The 23476-nt window shown below is 35.4% G+C and overlaps 1 protein-coding gene across 2 annotated transcripts in view; it reads right to left on the reverse strand.

Annotated features, from left to right (window-relative positions):
* The window catches only part of TFDP1 (transcription factor Dp-1), a 118736-nt gene that overhangs the window by 27692 nt on the left and 67568 nt on the right, over positions 1 to 23476 (reverse strand). For both annotated transcript variants that reach the window (XM_044670501.1, XM_044670500.1), the window contains exon 3: positions 2951 to 3057. In XM_044670501.1, the coding sequence (XP_044526436.1) occupies positions 2951 to 3057 (107 nt within the window). The remainder of the gene's footprint in view (positions 1 to 2950; positions 3058 to 23476) is intronic.

Raw genomic sequence — 23476 nt, forward strand, 5'->3', positions numbered from 1 at the left:
AAGATTGATTTGAGATACTCTATATGCTTGATTAAAACATCCTAATATAGCTATAATATTAATTTAAAATGAAATTTATTGTCTTTAACCTTTACAATTCCACATTTTTTTTCATCACAATACTTACTTTAGCATATTTGATAAGGAAAATGTAACAGTTTTAAAGAAAAGGAAAAAATAAAGGGGATGGAGAAAGTGAAGGCAACAGAGAGGCCTAACAGGCTAAAAAAAGTAGAGAAAGAAATGTGAAAGAAACTAGTTAGAATTATAGAATCCAGAAGCTTGGAAAATAATACCATCATTTCATTTCAGAGTATGACTAAGGGCAATGTATGAAAGTATAGCATCCTGAGGTTATATGAATAATCCCTAGCAAGTAGTTCAGAGCAAGCTCAGAAATGGTGGCTTCTGAATACAGCAGATTTTCTGTCTGCATTTTTTGAATCACTAATAACTAGTAATGGAGAAACATCTTATAGAACCAGTAATGACTCTCAGACTTAAGAAAACAAAACTTTAAGCAGTTATTTTATGGATTCCCTAATATCAGTTGCCAAGAAATCTATTCAAGTCCCTAGTCAGTCAATAAACATTCAGTAAGGACCTACTATGTGCCGGGCACTGTACTAAGTAGAGAAAGTGTAATAGTTCAAATTTAGCAGTATTGAGCTGAAGAAAATCATCTCCAAGAGTGATTTAAGTTAATTGTCAGACTGTCAAACACTGAATTCTTATCTTAGGATGTAAACCAACATAAGGAATGATTATTTATAATGGGAACTAAGGATATTTAGCTTAGTGGATAATCACAACTTCCTAAAAAACCACCCTAGATCACAGTTCAGTTCAGTTATATCACTTCTGATCTAGAAACAACAAATCTCTTGTCTTGTTTTTGTTTTTGTTTTTTTAGCATTAAAAAGTTTGGTAAAATTGACTTTTTCTGTTTGCTTTTTAATCTATAATCATGTGATCTTTCTGGATATAAACTACTCATGATCAAACAAATCAAAAAAGCTGTAAGAAACTTTAAAATGCTAGAAGTATTTGACAAAAATTATTCTCTCATCAGTGAAAATGTTTCTCTTTATACTGACAAATAGGGTAGAACTGCTGAGAGAAGGAAATATTGAAAATATATTATTAAAAAAGGTATTATAATAATAATAAATTATTTAATGAATTAAATTAATATTAAAAATGTGTTGTCATTAAAATTATTATGCAAATATACAGCCTTCCAGATTAATCCAAATTGCTGTTTAGGAAAATCTGAGAAAATGGTAAATGAAATAAATTCTTTAAAATGTAAAGAATCACAAATTCTCGGCATAAAATGGAACTAATAAAATGTCTATGTCTTGAAAGCTCTATTCATTCTATGGACATAGTAGGCATAAAACAAATAGCTAGATATAAACAAGAATTCTATTATATAAGTTATAAAGTTATTCTGGACAAAAGAAGCCATAATGTAGAAATTTTTTTAACTGGAACCTAAGAAAGCTATTGGAATAAGGTTGGAACCCAAAACAACATAGAAAGAGATATAGATTTCTTTTAAAGGATATGAAAATGGAGTGGGTGTATCATGGTTCTACTGAAAGCAAAACATAAGGATTGTGTAGACAAGTTGTTTACAAAACAGATTGAGAAATAAGCATTGTAGGGCTTATTTAATTGTGATATAGATTACTTAAAATTTGTTAAAAGTGTAGAAAAGACAAAAGAAGAGAAGATGAATGGGAAAAGAACAAAGAGAAATCAGTGAAACAAAGATGTGTATTAACATCATTTGGTAAAAACAGCTTATTACTAAGAAAAATAGTAATTACTAAAATGAGTAGGTATTTTCTGAAAGCCATTTCTTTCCCCTTGACAATACTATACTCTTTCCCATTTCCTTTAAAATCATTTAGCAAAAGACAAAAATAATCTTTTGCTCTGACACTCTGATCAGAATTTTTCAGATTTTCCAGTGTTGTTCACAATTTGAAATTATTAATATTCCATCTGACTGCTGCCTGTAGTAACTCTTCAATGGACTCTAAAATATCTGTCTTTCCCTCAACTTCTATATTTCCACTCTTTCTATAATTTTCCATCACCAATGGACTGAAAATTTTCCTGCTTTTATTTGAAATTCTTCTCATTCGATATTTATCACTCATCACAGAATTCTGACCTGATTCAATATTGTAAAGATATCATATCTATATCAATCTATTAATAGATTATAATCTATAAAACAATATAATTTCAATAAAAATCAACTGAGTGGTATGTCCCTTTGATTATGCTAAGCACCCTTTTTAACATGTTATAAATGTAAAACAAATATTCATTAACTCAAAAGCAAGAAGTTATCAGAAACCGAAAGAGGAACAAAGTTTGGAAATAATAAAGTAGATACAGGACAAAGTTATAGAGGAAAGTATAGAACAGTGTAAGGAATCCTGGGGAGGAAGACAGGTCATTATTTGAAGTCTCTAATCTATCCCAAACCAGCCATGTGAACTCAGGCAAGTCATTTACCCTATCTCTGTCTCTGAATCTGTATCCATCACATACAAATAAACAATATGTGGTCCAATTACCTCATGGAGCCATCATGGACATCAAAGATGACAAGGTGTAAAAACACTGAGAAATATAAAGTAGCCCATAAACATAAAGCATTATCACTATTAATAAGCTCTTGGAGAGAAAGTCAACAAATAAAAATACCTACTCTACTTTAAAGAAATTATTTCTCTACAGTCTACCTTGGAGAGAAAACATTGTACTGAATCCTATAAAGTTAAGAAGGGTCACGTCTCTAAATTGATATATTACTGTATACTTCAAATTCAACAAGGTAAAGGCTCCTCCTCCTCATCTTAATTTATCTGTAATGAATCCAACATATATGCCAAAATAACATTCCACCCTCCACCAAAGAGCTCCTTACCACTTGTTGGGTAATGTTGACATTAGACTGCCCAAAAGTTTTTGGCAAGAGTTGCTTCCCGACAGCGCTAACAGTAGAAGGATGAACAGCTACTAATGAAACAACTCCTAGGATACAAACAAACAAAACACAAAGTCACAAAGCAGTGTTACCTTTGTTTTGAGAATTAAATCTTTTTTTTTTAACTTCATAACATCAAAGAGATGTGAATATAAAATTTTCCTGATTGCTCTGAATCTGTTAAATAATGCTCATTTATATGGATGATACAAGCGGGGGCTTTTTTTGAAAAGTTATGCGACTCAGAGCTTAGCTTTCAATATAAACTGAATAAAATTTTTAAAGGCTCATTTGCTTCTAAGTTAGGTACCATTTATTTTTCTTACATTCTCACATCAAAATGTAAAAGAAACCAAGATGGCAGCTTAGTAGCAGCAAAAGCTAGAACTGCTCCAAGAATCCTCCCAAATCAAATCAAAATGTAGCATGATAATGAAAACAGTCCTAGCCTCATAGCCCAGACAAGTCTTTTAATATGCTGCTGGGTTTCAAGTTTCCCAAGGTTAGACCAAATGTTCTCAATAGTCTCTTCTCATGTGAATTTTTATAAAAATGTGCTCTTAGTATAAGTACATTTATATATATTTTAGTATGTATACATACCATAAGTAACATATTAAAACGAAATTAAACATTAAATGCAAGGATTCCTGATTAATTCATTGTAAAAATAATTCAGAAATATAATAATCCATTTGCCTTTAAATACTCTTTTTGGGAAGAAAATAAGTCTTTTCTTATTCAATTCATAAAATCTTATTAATGATTAACTAATAAAAAATGAAAAAAGGATTAGTTATACAAGTAAAAAGGGGCATTTTCAGTTCAAAAAATACAATCTATCACCAATGACATTTGTTTCAACAAGCAGGAACATATTTTCATTAAAATATTTATTGATAGCTTCAGATTTATAGCCTGGATTTTTATCCTTTAGAAATGGCTTAGCACCCCCCTCCCCACCCAGTACATGCCAATCACCACCAAAATATCAGAAAATGTGCTTCAACCTAATGTTGAAGAAATCATAGCTCTTATATTTGTATTTCAATAGAAAATCTGACTTCAATATTATCAAACTCTTGTTTTCTCAACTCATCCATAATTATTGGTTCCCACTCTGTCCATTTGATCAGCTAATCACATTGCTTATCATCTAAAAGAAAAGGTATAAATGTTGATAACTATCCATCATGAAAAACTTAAGTATTATTAGTAGTATGACAACTGAACATTTTGAAAGTATTTAGTGTCAACTTCCTTTGAAACAAGATCTTAATCTCTACCCTCTGGAAAAAGGTATAAAATTATACAAAAATTTCATGAATAATAAGAGCTTACATTGTGCAGTTGTGTGAGGTTTGCAAACTGCTTTGCATATATTTTCTCATAATACACTTACGACATAAATGCCATCCTTTATACTGTTTTTCCTTTCTTTGTGGGCCATCTTTTTAAATTTTCAACACTCACTGTATCCTATTTCCCTGTTCTCATCAGCATATACTTGTTTCTAAATCTCTCCTACTGTTGCAACTTCTAGGAGTTGGGGGAGGCTACTGTTTCTCCTTTTATTCACCTGTTTTTCTCCTGATGCAATCAACCTACCCACTTTTGGAAAGCACCTGAATCAAGTCTAAATTTTCTTATTTGCAGCTTCTCTACCCATGTTCTCTGTTCAGTCCCCTCTAAAATCTGGTAGTGTAGGAGAGGGAGAAAAATTCACTAATAGCTCCTTAAAAAGCAGAAGTGGTCAAATGGAGAAGAGATCCAAAAGCTCACTGAAGAAAATAATTCCTTAAAACTTAGAATTGGGAAAGTAAAAGCTAATGACTCCACATTACATAAAAGAAAAAATAAAAACTAAGTCAAAAGAAGAAAAGGAAAAGGAAATATCTCAAAGGGAAAAGTAACCTAGAACATATATCAAGGAGATATAATTTTAAAATTATTGGATTACCTGAAAGCCATCATTGAAGAACCTAGACACCATGTTTCAAGGAAAACTGCCCAGATATCCTCGAACAAGAGAGTAAAAAAGAAATGGAAAGAATTCACCAATCACCACCTGAAAGAGATCCCGAAATGAAAATTCCCAAGAATATTATAGCCAAATTCCAAGGCTCCCAAATCAAAGAGAAAATATTTCAAGCATCAAGATAGAAACCATTAAAATACCATAGAGCCACAATCAGGATCACACAAGATTTAGAAGCTGCCACAGTAAAGGACCGAAGGGCTTAGAATGTGATATTCCAAAAAGTAAAAAAACTGAGATTACAACCAAGAATAGCGAACTAGCAAAACTGAATGTATTTCTTCAAGGGAAAAAAAAATGGATATTTAATGAAATAGAGGTCTTTCAAGCATTCCTGATGAACATGAACTGAATAGAAAATCTGGCTTTCAAATATAAGACTCAAGAGAAGCAAAAAAAGGTAACCATGAATGAGAAATCATGAGGGACTCAATTAGATTTAACTGTTTATGCCTTTCTATATGGGAAGATGACACATGTATCTTCTAAGAACTTTATCATTATCAAGGTAGTTAGAAGGATTCTATAAAGAAGATTTTTTTAAAGGGCTGTGGTCAGAAGCAAAACAGTCTTTAGAGGAGGGCAAGATAAAAAGGGAGAGAAAAGCATAAAGAGAAGAAAATAGGATGGAGGGAAATGCACGGTTAGTAATCATAACTGTGAATGTAAATGAGATGAGCTCATAAAACAGAAGCAGATGACAAAGTGGATTAAAAACTAGACTCCAATAACATGTCATTTATAAGAAACATACTTTAAAAAGAGACACACACAATTAAAATAAGGGGCTACAGCAGAATCTATTTTGCTTCAGGTAAAGTTAAAAAGGCAGGGGTAGCAGTCATGATCTCAGACAAAGCAAAAGCAAAACCAGATCTAATTAAAAGAGATAACCAGGGAAAATACTACATCTTGCTAAACAGTCCTATAGACAATGAAGTAACATCAATACTTAAATACATACACACCAAATGGCATAGCAACCAAATTCTTAAAGAAAAAGTTAAAGGAATTATAAGAGAACATAGATGATAAAAACAATACTGGGAGGCCTTAATTGTCCCTTCTCAGAGCTAACTAAATCTAACCATAAAATAAATAAGAAGTCAAGAGATGAATAGAAGCTTAAAAGTTTGATATGATATACCTCTGGAGAAAATTGAATGGGAATAGAAAGGAATATATCTTTTTTTCCAGCACTACATGGCACTTTCATAAAAACAGACCATGGCATAAATACCCTGCCACACACACATAAAGGAAGAAAAGCACAATATTAAATGTATCCTTTCCTGCACATAATAAAAATGCCATTTAATAAGGGGCCATGGGAAGTATAGATTAAACATTTATTGATAACTAAATAAATTAATCCCAAAGAATGAATGAGTCAAAGAAGAAATCATAGAAAACATCAATTATTTCTTTAAAGAGAAAAATGAGACAACATTCTGAAATTTGTAGGATACAGCCAAAGCACCACTTGGGGGAAAATGTATATCTCTAAATGTATATATCAATAAAGCAGTTCAATGAATTGGGCATACAACTAAAAAAAAACTAGGAAAAGAATAAATTTTAAACCCCCAATTAAACATCAAAATGGAAATCTTGAAAATCAAAGGAGATTAATAATATTAAAAGCAAGTAAGCCACTGAATTAATAAAAACAGAATCTCATTGGGGTGTGTGTGTGTGTGGGGGGGGGGAATCAAAATAATTATCGGTTGATTTAACTTGAAAAAAACACAGCTAATTACTAGTACCAGAAATTAAAAGAGTAAATGCAGCATCAATGAAGAACAACAAAATAAAATTAAAGAGCACTATCCCTAATGAAAATCAATTTTAAGTTTAAATGAAATATTAACAAATAATCTTTAGCAAACACATCAAAAAAGACTGTGCAGTAAAATCAGGTATGCTTTCCAGCAGAAATGTAGGGTTAGCTCATTATTAACACATAAGGGAAGGCTAGCTATAGATAGCACAGTGGATAGAATCAGGCCTGGAGATGGGAAGATCTGGGTTCAAACCTGGACTCACACAGTATTCAGCTTTGTGACCCTGGGAAAGTCACTTAATCCAAATTGCCTAGGTTTTATTGCAGATACTAAGAGAAAAGGGCAAGGGTTTTCAGAGGACAGGAGAGGAGAGGGAAAGGGAGAAGAAAAACAAAAAATGAAATTCATCCTCATCATCACATTTGGCAATAAAATTCATCTGGAAGAAGAAGAGGTCAAGAAACTCTGGGGAAATAAATGAAAAGAATACAAAGGAAGTGGACCTAAAATGTGATATCTCAAACTATATTGCAAAGAAGTAATAATTAAAACTATTTCATTTTGGTTAAAAAAAAACAGAAGTCACATCAGTGGAAAAGGTACCTAACATAGAAATGCAAGCAAACACAGTAGTATAATGTTTAATAATCTCAACTTCTGGGGGCCACTGGGTACCTCAGTGGATTGAGAGCCAGGCCTAGAGGCAGGAGGTCCTAGGTTTAAATCTGGCCTCAGATGCTTCCCAGCTGTGTGACCCTGAACAAGTCACTTGACCCCCCAACTGCCTTTAAAAAATAATTATAATAATCTCAACTTCTATGGATAAAGGCTCATTATTTGTCAAAAACATTATTTGTTCGAAAAATTGGAAAGCTATCTGGCAAAAATAAGATTTAAACCAACATCTCACACATCATACACCATAAATGAATGTATTTGTAACTCAGAAAAAGTCACATCATAAATTAGAAAAGGAAGAAAAAAAATACTTTGTACAACTATAGATCAGGGAAGAGTTCATAATTAGATAAGAGATAGAAAGGATTATAAGATAAAATGGCTATTTTTGAGTACATCAAATTGTATGGTTTTCACACAAGTTTTACAGTTAAAATTAGTAGAATTAATCTTTGGAGCAAGATTTTGTGATAAAGATCTGATATCCAAAATATTTAAGGAATAAATTGGAAAAAAAATAAGAATGATAGCCTTTCCCTAATTGACACATGGTTAAATGACACAAACAGGCAAGTTTTCAAAGGAAGTAATCAACAACCATTTTAAAATACTCTGCAACTCTGAGGGATTTATGAGAAAGAATGCTATCTACCTCTAGAAAAAGAACCATGGGAGTAAAAATCCAAAAGATTATTCATTTACAGAAATGAATAATATGGAAATAGGTTTTGAGTGATAATATATGTATAATCCAGTGGAAATACTTATCAGTTCCCCAGGAATTTCATTACCAGGCCTATACCTCAAAAAGATCAGAGAAGAAAAAGACCCATAAGTACAAGATCTTCTTGTCAGAACAAAGAACTGAACACATCTTGGTATATAAATATAATGGAACATTACTACATCCTAAGAATGATGAAAGGGATGCTTTCAGAGAATGGTGGGAAGACTTATATGAACTGCTGAATGCTGTTAACAAAAATCATTCAGTTGTGCTATGTCGATCTACAGTCTCTTCTGGGCTCCTCAATGCTACAACAATCTCTTTTTTCTTTCCTGATGGACTCTCTATGGCAATCCCCAAATCGTTATTCCAAGGCTCTTTTTCTCAGGTTTCCAATGTGCACCTTTGTCTTCACTGTAAAATCTTCCCTTCTATTTTCTCTGGGAATTAAGTGAAGGACAACCCCACTACACCCCTATCTAGTTCTCTTTTTTATTTTCTATCTCAAAATCATTCTACAGTCCCCTATTTCACTCTTTTGTTCTCACTGTCTCTGGAAGAGGTGACCCTTCTTGTTAAGGTCAACCTCTCTACTTACATACCAGAGTCCATCCCTTCCTATCTCCTTAGTAGTATACAAACATATATTAAATACAGATATACACACGTGGAGGAAGGAATAGAGAGAGGGAAACACAAAGAGAAAAGGAACAAAATTTTTTTCATTCTTTTTTCCTTGCTTCCAGATATAGCTAGATCTCTCCTTTAAAACATTTCACTTAACACTGTTATTCCTTCTAATTTCTATCCCGCCTCTCCTCTCTTTCATTGAAAAGTCCTTTTTCTTTCTCTTTCGCTTTCTCTCCTTCTACTCATTTTCCAACTCTTTGCAATGTAGCTTTCCAACCCACCACTCATAAGAAATTGCTTTTTCCAAGATTATAAATAATCTCTTAATTACTAAATCCAGCCATGGATCTCACTGTTCTTGATCTCTCTTCATGCTTTTTTTTTTTTTTGGTCGTCTACTATATTCATATCTGCCAAAAAATTCCTCATCAGTCTCCTTTACTAGATCATCTGTCTCAGTTTCCGTGGGAAGAGAAAGATCTGAGACATTCTCCTCACCTCCATGTAAACTAGGTGAGTTTTTTCCTTGTCTGTTTCCCCCAGGAGAAGTATTAGGTGTCACCTAAATACTTGATTGCTCCAGTGATCACCAATATCCCTTTCTACTGACATAGGTACAAAACAGCCTCGGAGGGGCCTCAGAGGACTGAAGTTGGATGTTTGTATGGCAGAAGACCAAGGCCAATGCAGGCAGAGATGCTGAAATCAGCCGAGTCAACTCTGTATCCTTGATGGGGATCCTTATTGAATTTCCTTTATAAGGAAATTTTCATTTTTTAAACTGTGGAGTCAACTGTGGAATGTTAAAGTGAGTGTCTCATTTTGTTTCCACATCCAATAAGCTTAGCTCAGAAAAGCTCCCTAACTGTGGGGCATTCCTGGAGGCTCCTTTCTATCCAATTAGGCAACTGGATAGATGACTGGACACATAGAATAGTCAATGGTTCCATGCTCACTTGGAAGGAATCTTTCCTGGAATAGACCCAGGATATGGTGCCACCGAACATGATTATCAATGACTTGGGCACAAGTATAAATGCCATACTAATCAAATTCTATAATGCCACATAACTAGGAAGATTGGCTAATACAGTGGATGAAAGGATTAAGGTTCAAGAAAGCTCAACAAATCTTTTTTTTTTTTTTTTGGTGAGTATTGGTCTCACAATTTTTGTTTATTATAAAAACATTTTCATCGGGTGACACTGAAAGATAAAATAAGCATGACATGGAATCTGGGCCATATACAGGAAATTATTTCTTTATCTTGAGTTCCAAGAAATAGTCACAGGCCATGGACAAATGTGGAAAGGGGAGATTTCTCTCCTCTCATCCTCCTTTCTGCTCATACCACCTGCTTCCTGAGCTATTTATTACCATTAGATTAGCCGGCCTGCAATGTACTTAGTTATCACATCATTTCTGACTGGACTTCAACAAATCTTCTAAGATGAAATTTGAAAGGGTTTAAATAAAAGTGTTTCCATTATGCTAAAAAAAATCCAGTTCATCAGTATTGATATAACAGTTTGCCTTAAAAACAATTATATAGATTTTTCAAAAGACTGAAAAAGGAATATAAGTTAGGAGTGTGATAGAAGAGCCAAAAATGTCAGGCTGCATTGAGAAACAAAGACTCCAGGACTAGGAAAATGATGGTCCTGTTATATCCTGCCATCTCTGGCCCATATTTCTGGCTACCACATTTTACAAACTAAGAGCATGAAGCCCATATACAAATGTGAAGGAACTTCAAGACTCTGTTATGAGGAACAAACTAGTGATGCTTTGGCCAAGAGAAGAAAAGCCATTAAGAGAACATGGTGGCGTGTCTTCCAACGTCTGAAAGACTGTCTTGTAGCAGTGGGATTAAACTTGTTCTGTTGGCCTGGCACATAGGAGGTATTTAAATGCTCGGTGACCACTTCAGGAAGGGAAGGAAAAGAAACCAGTGGAAGTTACAAAGAGGCAAATAATGAGAGCCATCCAAAAGGTGAACAGCCAAGTGTTTCAGGGGAGTGAGCTACCCTAACTGGAGGCTGGATATCTATTCATTGGATATGTTGTGAGAGGAATTTCTCTTTGGGTATGGATTGGACTAAGAAAGAGGAGAGAAGGGAGGTAGAAATTAGAAGGAGTAACCGTTAAGTGAAGGTTTTTAGGGATTGGAATGATATGGACATACTGAGATGCAAGAAAAAGAATGAAAACATATTTTTTTCCTGTTCTCTTTCTCTGAGATCTAAAGCTTCCTCCCTTATTCACTTTATATCTAACTCCCTAGTATTTATTTTGCTTTGTATGTATACATATGTATATATTAAATTCGGTAAGGTAGATAAAGGTATATGTTATCTCTTCCAATACAATGTAAGCATCTTGAAATCTGAGACCATTTCATTTTTGTCTTTATAACCCAGTGCCCAGGACATTATCTTGTGCTTTATAAATGCTTTTTGATAAATCTGGTCTCAGAAACTTCCTAGTTGTGTGACCCTGGGCAAGTCACTTAACCAACCCTAACTGCCTAGCCTTTACCACTCTTCTTCTGCCTAGAAACTGACACCAAGAGAGGAGGTAAGGGTTTAAAAATAAATAAATGCTTGTTGATTGACTTGAGGAAAAAACAATCCCAGATAAATATAAAGTACTAAGGTTCTTAAGAACTTATTTTCTTTAAAAAAAAATTTCATTTCATTTAAAAATCATTTTAATAAAATCAATATATTACACACTCATATTGATCTTTAGGCTCATTAAAATATTCATTTTGATCACTTTAGCAAGGCATTCCATGAAATGTTAATGCCATGCTATTTTCTTTTAAAAGCTAAAAACTAGGGGCAGCTGAGTGGTTCAGTGGATTGAGAGCAAGGCCTAGATATGGGAGGTCCTGGGTTCAAATCTGGCCTCAGACACATCCTAGCTGTGTGACCCTGGGCAAGCCACTTAACCCCCATTGCCTAGCCCTTACCACTCTTCTGCCCTGAAACCAAGACATAGTATTGATTCTAAGAATAAAGGTGAGAGTTTAACAAAAAGCAACAACAACAACAAACCACCACCAACAACAAACTAAAAACTTCTTGTTTCCATAATTCCTTATCTTTAAGAGAAGTCATAAAAACAAAGTCTAGCTTGTATGTTCCATCATAAAACCATCCTGTTAATTATTTCACTGTCCTATAAAGAAACAGCCTTAATAATTCCTAACTGCATAGGTATATTTAGACAATTACATTTGAAAGTCGTGTTTGGGAGAGGTATTAAAGCAGGATGAAGTTTTCAAAAGCAAAAAAGTAATTTTCTCTGAAAGTATGTTGACACTGCATGAGGAATTTCTTTTTATTCTAAGGAAAGAACCAATCCTATTACAAACCTTTCAACTACAAATATAACAACTCTCTCCCGTCGTAGTTCTACAAATGCCACTCTCCACTCAAAGAAAAAAATCATGAAAGGAAAATATAACTCCCAAATACAAATTAACTTCAGAGTAAAATACATGCCACTTCATTTAAAAGGGGACAATCTACATAGAGAATTCGAAAAGAAATGCTTCATAAAACACCTTTAATCCCAAAACGGCACTAATTGCTTTTTTGTCACAAAATAAACGGATTATAAATGGAGTTGGTGGTCAAATGCCTGACCTAGGTAGTTTTCTTATTCAGGTTATTGTAACTGTGCCACCTACTGGTAATAAACTTTCCTTAAAGTTTCACACCTTTGCTCAAAAATCTGGCCATCTAGATTAACCTAAAATCCAAGGGCCAGAGAATAGCAGCATCTTCAAATCTTATATATTTCCTCTTCTGAGCTACCCGACAGTTGAATGGTGGCAGGTTCCTCCCTCACTTCTATTACCATCTTCCCAATAAAAACGTTGTAGTTGGAAAGCACTTTACTTTAGGTCTCCCTGGCCTATCTATGTTTGAAGAACAACCATCACACCTCATTATTAGACATTTAGAGGTAAAATAATTTAATCACTATGATTTTTAAAAAAGCATAATGAAATAAGTCTTTATCGATGACATGTTAAAACCAGTGGAAATGCGCATCGGCTATGGGGGGGCAAGGGGAAAGTAAGAACATGAATCATGTAATCATGATAACTTTTCTAAAATATAAAAATTATTAAAAAAATATTCCTTGCAGCACTTTTTTCCTAGTAGCAAATATTTGAAAATAAAGCAGGATCATGACTCATGTAACCATGGGAAAATATTCTAAATTTTAAAGGGAAAAAAAAGAAAAGAAAAGAAAGCAAAGTATTCACTGACTAAGGAGTGGCTAAATAATTTGTGGTATAAGAATAACAAAGTACTATTGTTTTATATGAAAAAATGAATGATAAATTCAGAAATGCCCTGGAAGAATTATACAAACTGATGCAGACTGAAGAAAGCAGAACTAGGAGAATAATCTACTATAATAAAAATGAAAAGAATAAAACAAAACAGAATGCTATATATGTTAAAGATCAAGCTCTGCCCCAGGAGACATGACAAAATACACTTCTCCCTTGCTGCTGGGAATAACATGGTCTCTGAGACATGGTCTGTGTGTGGAGGCAGGGGAGAGGGAGGCTGTTGGATTTTTAAACAAATACACACAAGATTCACTGGGGAGAGGGATAATTGGAAATATGTAACACTGAAAGGTCAGGATACAGAACCAGATGTTGAGATGGGAAGTCCTGGGTTCAAATTTGCCCCCAGGGAATTCTTAGCTGTCTTACCCTGGATAAGTCACTTAACCCCATTTGCCTAACTCTTACACAGTATTGATTCTAAGACAGAAGTTAAGGGTTTAAAAAACAAAACAAAACCAAAAGGCATGACCCACAAAATTATTTTTCTTTTAAAGCAATAGCAGGGTTTATGAATTTAGGTCAGGAATGTAGGCAGAGAAAAGCAACCATACTGTTAAGTTTCTAAGTCACCCCAAGCCCTTGACCATCCACAGGTCTCCCCACTAAAGAAGAGCCCACCAGAAATGAGAAGCTGCTCTAGGATGCCAGAAGGCACAGAACGAGGCTTCAGGTTTCTCTCCCCAGCAAAGGGGCCAATTCTGAGCATGGAGGGCCACACCAAGAGCCTTCTTCCAAAATGATTGTCTCCAGGTGGGAGGTTCCATGGCTTGAGGAGGGCTGGGACTGGGTCAGTTCCAAGGAATGTCCAAGTCTCCCTGGAGTTATTAGCTGGGGCCATCCGTGGCTCCCCCATGGACCCCCTCAGCTCCAGTCAAAATGGTGTGTCAAAAAGAATCATGGTGGCTGGTCTGAAGAAGCTGTTTCCCAGAGGTAGGAGAACAGAAGCTCCTTGATGGAAAAATGGCTTGTTCCTTGGAAGAGAGACTGTCCTCCCAGGCAGGATTTATGATAAACGGAGAAGTCTGAAAGGAAGAAATGGAGGGCCAGCACCAAAGCAGTCATCTTAGAGCATGGGCCTAGGGGGGGCCATCTTCGTCCTCCTCCTCCCTCCCCCCTCAGCATCCCCGTTCTTCCTGACCAGCACAGGGCTATCTCCTGGCTTCTCCTCTTGCAGATGTCATCTCGATAGAATTTTATTTGAAATGGGATAAACATTTTCCTTATTTTTTGAGTGAAAACCCATAATGAAAAAAATGCTACCCACAGCCAAAGAAGGAACTGTTGGAGTCTGACTGCAGATAAGAGCAGGCCATCTTCCACTTCATTCCCTTCATGAGTTTTTTACCACACATGATATGTGTATTCTATCACAACATGAACAATATGGAATATGTATTGCATGAAGGCGCTAGTATAACCTAGATCAGACTATTTAGCACCTAGGAGAGGGGAAAGAGGGGAAAAATCTGAATCCTAAAGTTTCAGAAAACAATTGGCAGAAACCAATTCTACATGTAACTAAGTCAATTAATTACTTAGTTTTAAGAAAAATTTGCATGTGTCCCCAAAGACTTCTATGGAACAAAACCACCTGTTTATTTAGTAATGTTGAGCCTGCTAATCGACCTGTTGTCCACTAATCCATCAACAAGAATTCACTCAGTAACAACAACATGCCAGGCACATGGGCACTGGGGGAAGAAGAGAAAGAAGGCTAGTTGGGATGGAATGTAGGAGCCTTCTCAGAAAAATATTTATTTAAAATTCATAATTAAAATAAATGCTATCTTTTAATTGAAGATGTAATTGGGGTTTTTTCCCCCAACAAATACACAGAGACCCTATTGAAATCTATCCACAGACTCCTTAAAGAATCCAAGGATTCCAGGTTCCTGCCTAAAAGAAAATAGGAAGTCACTTTATTGATAGAGGAATTAGATCTCTCCTTAAAGAAAAGTACTTTGACGGCCAAGTGGAGAGTCTTGATCAGGGAGGCCAATTAAGGAACCACTGACACTGTCCATTGGTGCAGTACTCAAGATTTCATCAACAATGATCTTAAAATGTACTTAGAATGTACTTTTTAAAGGTTTTTCAGATCCAAATCTGTTAGGAATAACACTGGAGTGGAAAGAAAAGAAGAAAGATAATAAAATAGGTTCTAATGTGTGGAACACAGAAGAAGCAATGTTGAAAACCCCAAAGCTATTTTAGGCAGAAACAGAATTTTAGAAGTATATAATAAGCTAATTGAACAACCAATACCAATTTTTATGTAAAGCTATGACTCTTTTTTAAAATATATTTTTCCATGTTTCCATGATTCATTTTCTCTCTCCCCTTTTTCTTCCCCCCCTCCCAGAGCCAACAAGCAATTCCACTGGGCTGTACAAATGTTATCACTTCATATCTACTTCCATATTATTTGTTTTTGCTATAGAGTGAATTTTTTAAAGTCTAAATCCCAAATCTCTCTCTCTCTCTCTCTCTCTCACCATACACACACACACACGTGATGAGTGATGTCATATGTTTTGCTTTTGCATTTCTACTTCCATAGTTTAAAGCAATGACTCTTAAGGAACTACAACACAATGTACATTCTCTACAAGTTTTCACAATGTAGGCAGTGATAATGTATATAAAAGTAATGCAACAAAAATCTAAATGACGTGTTCAATAGTACAGATGGAAAAAAAGAGTTCCAAGAAGGGAGAGATTACTTGTTTTTATTGACTTTTATTAAAAATTTAATACTGAACTTATTAATACAACTAATTAAACTTAATTTAGCAACTATTTACATTTTAATTACTTTTAACATCAAATACGATCATTTTTCAGTCAGCCTCTCAAAGTCCCCAACAGTATTATTTATCCATTCATTTTTTCACTCTTTTAAAGACCCTTACCTCCTTTCTCAGGATCAGTTCTAGGAGGAAGAGCAGAAACTGGAGTTAAGGGACTTGCCCAGGGTCAAACAACTAGGAAATGTCTGGGGCCGGGTTTGAACCCAGGGCCTCCCAACCTCTAGGCTGGGCGCTCTTTCTGCTGTGTTACCTAGCTGCCTCCATTTTTCACTTTTTCAAAGATTATTACTTTCTAGGTGATAATCAGGGAAAACACCCCAGGCAAGATTTTGGATGGGTCAGAATCTGAAAGGACAGAAAGGTATAAGGAAGGCATTGCAAGAGAAAGGATACAGCCCATGGAAGGATTCAGACGGGATAGCACAAACCATGTTTAGAGGACAATGAAATTCCTTTTTTCCCAGAATAGAAGGCTATCAAAGACTAGTGAGATAAAACTGGAAAGATAGGCTAGTGGTAGCCTAGAGAGGGCCCTGAGTATCACGCCAAGTGTCACAGAATCCTAGATTCTGAGCAGAAAGAGGTTCCAGGTCATTTAGTCTAATCCCCTTCATTTTAAATGAGATAACATGGTAGAGGCAGTACATTACATGGCTGAGATTTGAACCCAGGTCCTCCCCCACCCCCACCCCAGTCCAAAATTACTTCTTCTTTACCTAAATACATTCCTGGAAGTTGTGGGGAGCTACAAAAGATTTCTGAGAGTGGCAATGATGAAAGCGGTGTTTTCTGAAGACTGATCTGACAATACATATGGTGCCTTAAAGAAGAAAGAAAATGAAAGCTGGGAAAACAGAGAATTGTAATAACCCATGAAACAATGTATGTCTGAAATAGGGTGGCAGGAATGGCAAACACAAAAGAGAAGCCAAACTATGAGAAGTTTATATAGAGACACACTGGAGGGAATAATAGGGCTTTCGGGTAGAGAGATCTAGCAGGTATCTGGAAATGTGGATCGAATGACGGTCGCAGCTTTGCTAAGCTTAGCATGAGTCCTTTAAAAACCAAGAAGGAAAGCACCAGGGAAAATTGCACAGATTCAAATATTAAAGGAAATATGAAGACAGGAAAAAAAAAAAAAAGCAAGGGGAAGGAGGAGTGTGTCTGGAAATTCAGAGGATGCAATAATAGGGAAGGGGGCAGAAATGGCACTTGAGACTTGGGAGGTCCATCCTCAAAACAGGCAAGAATGGGTCATTTTTAAATAACAAACAAGACACTGCAACACAAGTTGGTGAATAAATGTGACCTCGCAAGCAGAAGAGTCTAGGTAGGATTTTGATCTCATGAAGAAAATATGACAATGGAAGCAGATAAAAGGAATAACAGAGTCAGACGGTGTATCAATGAGCCACACTCAATGAAAGTTTATAGATGATAATAAGAGAAGGGGAAAACTGACATCATAATCATAATATGCCATAGACCACCTAGGAAGAAGGAAGAAATGGATAAGTTAATGATGCAAATCTAAATTTTGTACCAAAGAAAAAAATCACACATTAAAATAGACTCTAGCTTTTATGAGGCTTTTTTGGTGTGGTTTTGGTTTTTTTGCTCACAAGCGTTTTTCAAAGCAAGTTAGCATTCAATGTTTTAAAAAATGAGCAGCAATTACACTAAAAAAGTTTACTGAGTTTTGATGAAGAACAGTCATCAAAGTTTACATCTTTGCTTTCAGATGAAAACAGATCATTAATTAGGTAACTAAGTGGAATAAACATATAGATTCGTATGTATTAAAAAGGTAAAGAGTTGATTTTGAATGAAATATTTCTATGATTTTTCTTATTCTCAACAATGGGTTGGAATATATAAGTATACTAGTGATGACTGCCATTTATTTGGGAGGAGATGCTAAGCTTTTTTAAAGCATAATTTAAACTATAAATGCAAATTCCCAAAATAAATGTTACTAAATATATGGTAGTTAAGGCGAATATCAACATTAATAAGTTGTATCTTTCAAACTAAAACTGCCATTCTTTACCTTGTCTAATAACTAACACTAATAGTTGAATTTTGCAAATGGTAACTATTTTAAAGCTTGTTTATTAATTGAATAAAGTTTAAAAAAACATTCCTTGCAATGATCTGGAACAATTCTGAAGGATTTATGACAGGGAATACTATCCACATCCAGAGAAAGCTCTGTTGGGAGTTGGATGGATGCAGATCAAAGCATACTATATTTCATATCAGTGTATTGATGGTTTTATTTTGGGGTTTTGGTTTTATATGAGGGTGCTCTAAGAACAATGACCAATACAGAAGTGTGTCTTGCATGATCATGCATGGATGGCCCAGATCAGATTGCTTACCATCTCCAAATGGGTGAAGGGAAGGGAGGAAGGGACACTGGAAAATGTGTGTTGCAAATTATTACAAGTAACTGGGAAAATAAAATGTCTGAATTTTAAAAAAAAATCCTCTTTTCCTTACAAGGGGGATCTTAAGGGAAATGGATGATAACATTTCTGAACTATTTTTACAACTAGGTAAGCAGGAATGCCAGGATTAAGATACTATTATTTGTTTTATTTTTACGAAAATCATATTATCTATTTCAAGTCTTACAAAGCATTTTACTTATGTTACCTAATTTTTGTAAAACAACAACCCTAGCCAAAACAAGTTAATAAAATTATTATACTGTTCAGTCGTATCTGATCTTTTGTGACCCCATTTGGGATTTTCTTGGCAGAAATACTAGAGTAGTTTGCCCTTTTCTTCTCCAGCTCATTATTCAGATGAGGAAACTGAGGCAAATAGGGTCACTTAATAAGTGTCTGAGACCAGCTCTGAACTCAGGAATGAGTCTTCCTGACTCCACGACTGGCATTCAATCTACTGCACTACCTAGCTGCCCAAAATAATTATTATTTAGAGTTCAATAAACATTTATTTATTAAGAGCCTACTATGTTGAGCAGTGCTAAGCACTAGGGATAAGTATAAGAAAAAGAAAGTCATTGTCCTCAAGCAACTTGAATCAATTGGAGGAAGACAATCCATACAAAGTTAGTTTAGGGAGAGGGGTTGTGGAGGAGAGAGAAATAGCCCTAACGGGTAAAGAAGCCAGAAGGAATGCTGCCAGAGAAGCCAAAGAAATTCAAAAATGAATGAAGGCTAGAAGGAAAGGAAAGGTCCTTAAATGGAATGGTTTACTGCTCCAGCCATCAGAGGGGCAGAGGGTCTTGGGATGTTTGTAAAACAGCTGATTCCCAAATGATAAAATGCCAAGTTCACTGGGAGCATGGTGGAGAAGCCAAGGACATCCAAAATAAGTGTGGCTGGAGAGAAATGAGGGGATGCTTCAGACTTCTTTACAGACAAATAATAAAATGCCAAAGGTTCTATTTGAACTGAGGTCTTCCTGTTTCAAAGTCCAGTACTCTCCACCCTGGGTTTCCTTTATGGATTCTGATTTTCATTCAGTATGCTAGCTATCTCTTCCAGCTTTGGGCCCTTTGTATATTATCCAATAAGTATATCATCTATTTCTTTATCCAAGTGACTAATAAAAGTATTCCACCACCCAATAGCCCAGGAACCTGAGGCACCCTATTGTACACTTCCTAAGATGACTTTGGAATCTGTAACTCCTAGGGTTCAGTCACTGAAGCAATTCCAAATCCAGCAGCTTTATTATCAGCTCAAATATACCATAATGTCATAAAAGTGAACTTGTCCACTTCTCTGCTGTGAAAATGAGTTTCAAGTGCTTTGTTATAATCTAGGTGAACTCCATCTACAGAATTCCCTTGATTTGCCAGAACCACTGCTTAAAAAAGGGAAAAGTCAGCTCTCCTGGCCAAACCAACCTGAGCTAATAAAAAATGTATTAAACTGTGTACAGCACTGCTCTGGGGATAAGACAAAATAAAAAAGTGGTCCCTGTCTTCAGAAAGCTTACAAGCGACTTCCCTGGCAGTTCTAAGGCAGCAGTTTGATTTATAACTCTGATTTATAACCCTTTAATTAAAAGTTATGTGAATCAGTCACCCGGCCTCTCACTCCTATGAAGGAGGGGACTATATCTCACCTGAATATCCATCTCAAATCATCACAGAGTCCTGCACCTACCAGACACTGAGAAATTAAATAAATAAATGAGAGAAATGTCTGATAATGAAGAAGTGAAGATGGACTTGGAGAAGACTCTCTGCTGCCCTGCCTGGTTTCGACTCCAGACAACAAGATGGCCCTCCCAGGTTAAGCTCATCACCACGATGCTAACTCAAGCCTTGGAATGCCACTTCCTTCCGCCTCCTCTCCCTGGATAGCTACAGAAGGTAGAGGCCCAAAGTTCTGCCAACGCCTTCCTTTAGAGCAGTGATAGAAATTGCAAGGAGGTAGATTTAGGATTCCTAATTAGTACTGTGAAAAATGTAAAAGGGTATATATTGCCTGGTAGGTTATTCTGCTCCAGAGGTGACCATTAGGTATGCTCTAAAATGGATTTGGGGAGGAATGGCCTGGATTTGATGACTACAGCCCCCTTTTGATTCTAATTATATGATCTCAGCTTCAGCAAGTATGGGAGAAGATTCTAATAACCTAGAGACCAATCCATCAATAAGCATTTAAGTACCCAATATGAACTCTTTAGGGGCTTAACAGGAACTTCTGGGAAAACTGCAAATGCAGTTTAATAGAAAGTAAGTTTAGGTCTACATACTATATCACATACCACAATAAGGTCAAAATGAAAATGCAACCTGAATATCAAAGATCACAGCATTAAAAAAAAATGTTTTTAATGTTGAAAACAACCAAATTGAGTACATCTCAGTTATGGATAAAAAGGTGAGTTATTAACTAAACAAAAGATAGATGCAATCACTTAAGAAAATAATAATATCAATTAAAGATCACTTAAAAGCTTTTTATCAACAAAAATCAACTGAATAATGACAAGAAGGATAAGCTTACTGGAGGGGGAGGAGGAACCCCACAATGGTGGGATCTGTGCCTAAAACATAAATATACATGTAAATAAATAAAATGTAAAATGGAAGGGTCTAATTTTTCAAAATATATATAAGGAACTAGCACAAATATTTAATACCAAAAGCTATTACCATGTGGACAAGCAATTGAAAGATATAAAAACAATCTCATAAAATATCACTCCAAATAACTAATAAGAGAAAAAATGCAAATCAACACTCTGATATCTTACACCCAGAAAATTAAAATTAGCAACAACTTTCAAAATGAAAATAATGAATCCTGGAAGGATTCCAGAAGAGTATATAATATTAATTCATGATCATTAGAGCTGAGAATTGGTCCAAAGAATATAAACATCAAGTTGGAATTACAAATGAATGAAAATGTATCTTATTATATACTTCCTTCTTATCAAGAACTATATTAAGTAATGGGAATAAAAGATGATTTAGTTTGTAACCCTCTAGTTTGGAAAAAAAATATTATCAGTTCCTGCCTTCAAAATGCTTACATTCTGACAAAGGGCGACTATCCCTATGGGAGCTGGTGGCCATAGGGTTCATTTTGGTTTAAAAGAATACAGTGGTGGTGAGGGCAGCCTTCCAGGTGTCGATGAATACACTCCTTCCAATAGCAAGGGCAATGTCGACTGATTATGTCTCTAAAATTTCTGGAACAGCAGAAATGAGGCTGGTCAGCCACCGGAGGAGTAAAAATTGATCCTAACATGCCTAACATGGTGGGGTTAATGGTGCTGAGAAAGGAATAAGGTATGGCATTCACAGGTTGGGAAACAGTTTACAAATGCAGATGGACACTTTCTCTGCTACTTATAGACTGAGAAAGTGCCTGCCTCACTGAGAGGTTAATAAGTAACCTGGCCAAGGTCAAACATTTACCATGGGTCACAGGCAGAATTTGAACTCGAGTCTTTCTGGCTTTGAGACCAGCCCTCTCTCTACTGGGCATGATAAGCTAAAAAAAGGGTCCAAGGTATCCAATGCCCTTTGTCTCAGGCACTCGACTGCTAGGCATGGGGTCAAAAGGCCCCAGATATACCAAAATATTTTTAGCAGCACTTTTTGTACTACAAAAAAAGCAGGAAATAAAGTAGATTAATAGCTCAATTAGGGAATGGCTAAATAAATTGTGGCCCATGAATGTAATGGGACATTCTACACAGTTTAAAAAATGATAAATATGAGGAACAAAGGAAGGTTTGAGAAGATATATTGATAGGTAAGAAGACCTATGTGCAATGTTAAAGGGAGCAAAATTACTACAACAATGTAAAGAGAAAGGAAAGCAAAGACATTATGTGATAATAATGATCTAAGAGCCAAGCCCAGAAGAATGAGAAAGCAACGCCCCCTCCCATCTCTTGCAGAGGTGGGGGACTATAAAGGCAGAACAGCATATACTGTCAGACTTGATTGATGTGTAGGCTGGTTTTACAGAATTGCTTCTTTTTTCTCTTTCTTTTTTTATTCCTTTTTATGAGGGATTGCTTCTCATGGTGAGGAGGAATGACAGGCTGGGAAATGAAGGCAATATAAAAACCAATACTAATAAAAAAGTTTTTAAGAGGTGTAGGAAAATGAAAGTTGTTCTTCGTGCTGAAAGAGAAAGCAAAAAGGCTAGAAGAAAATCTTTGTATTCTCTAGCTTATCAAGGACAATGAGATAAAGAACACACACACATGTCCAAGACCCAAAAAAAAAAAAAAAAAAAAAAAAAAATCCCAAGATCTTTATTAGCAGCCTTTTGGTTTGGAAAGATTTCCCTAACCAGGCTGTTGTACAAGAATGCAAAAGAATATTATTTCATAAGTGACGAAACAATGAATAATAATAAAAAAAACCACAAAAAGAATTCAAAGAAGCAAAGAATTACTTGCTATATTTCCCCGTTGGTGGAACAGAAGCTCCATAAGGGCAGAGAACATTTTTGTTTTGTCTCTATATTTCCCCCTCTCCAGTTTCTTTGCCATGAAAAGACCTGCTATAAATATTTCTATACATATGGGTTCTTTTCATCTTTCTTTGATTTCTTTTGGAGTGCAGATCTAGTAATGGTATTACTGGGTTAGAGGGTATATATACACAGTCTAAGAGCTTTTTTGGGCATAGTTCCAAATTATTTTCCAGAATGACTGGACCAGTTCACAGCTCCATTGACAGTGCATTAATGTACCTGTTTTCTCACAGTCCCTCCAGCATCAGGCATTTTCTTTTCTTGTCAATTTAGTCAATCTACTGTGTGTGGGGCGATACCTCAGTCAATTCATTTACTCTTAAAATTAAAAGAGCAGGGATCTAAAGCTTTATTTAATAAATACAACAAACTGCAAATAAAATGCAGTTTTATTTTCCACATTAAAAGGAAAAGAGAAAAGGGGGCATT

The sequence above is a fragment of the Gracilinanus agilis genome, chromosome 3 (assembly GCF_016433145.1).
Source record: "Gracilinanus agilis isolate LMUSP501 chromosome 3, AgileGrace, whole genome shotgun sequence".
In the NCBI taxonomy this organism is placed as follows: domain Eukaryota; kingdom Metazoa; phylum Chordata; class Mammalia; order Didelphimorphia; family Didelphidae; genus Gracilinanus; species Gracilinanus agilis.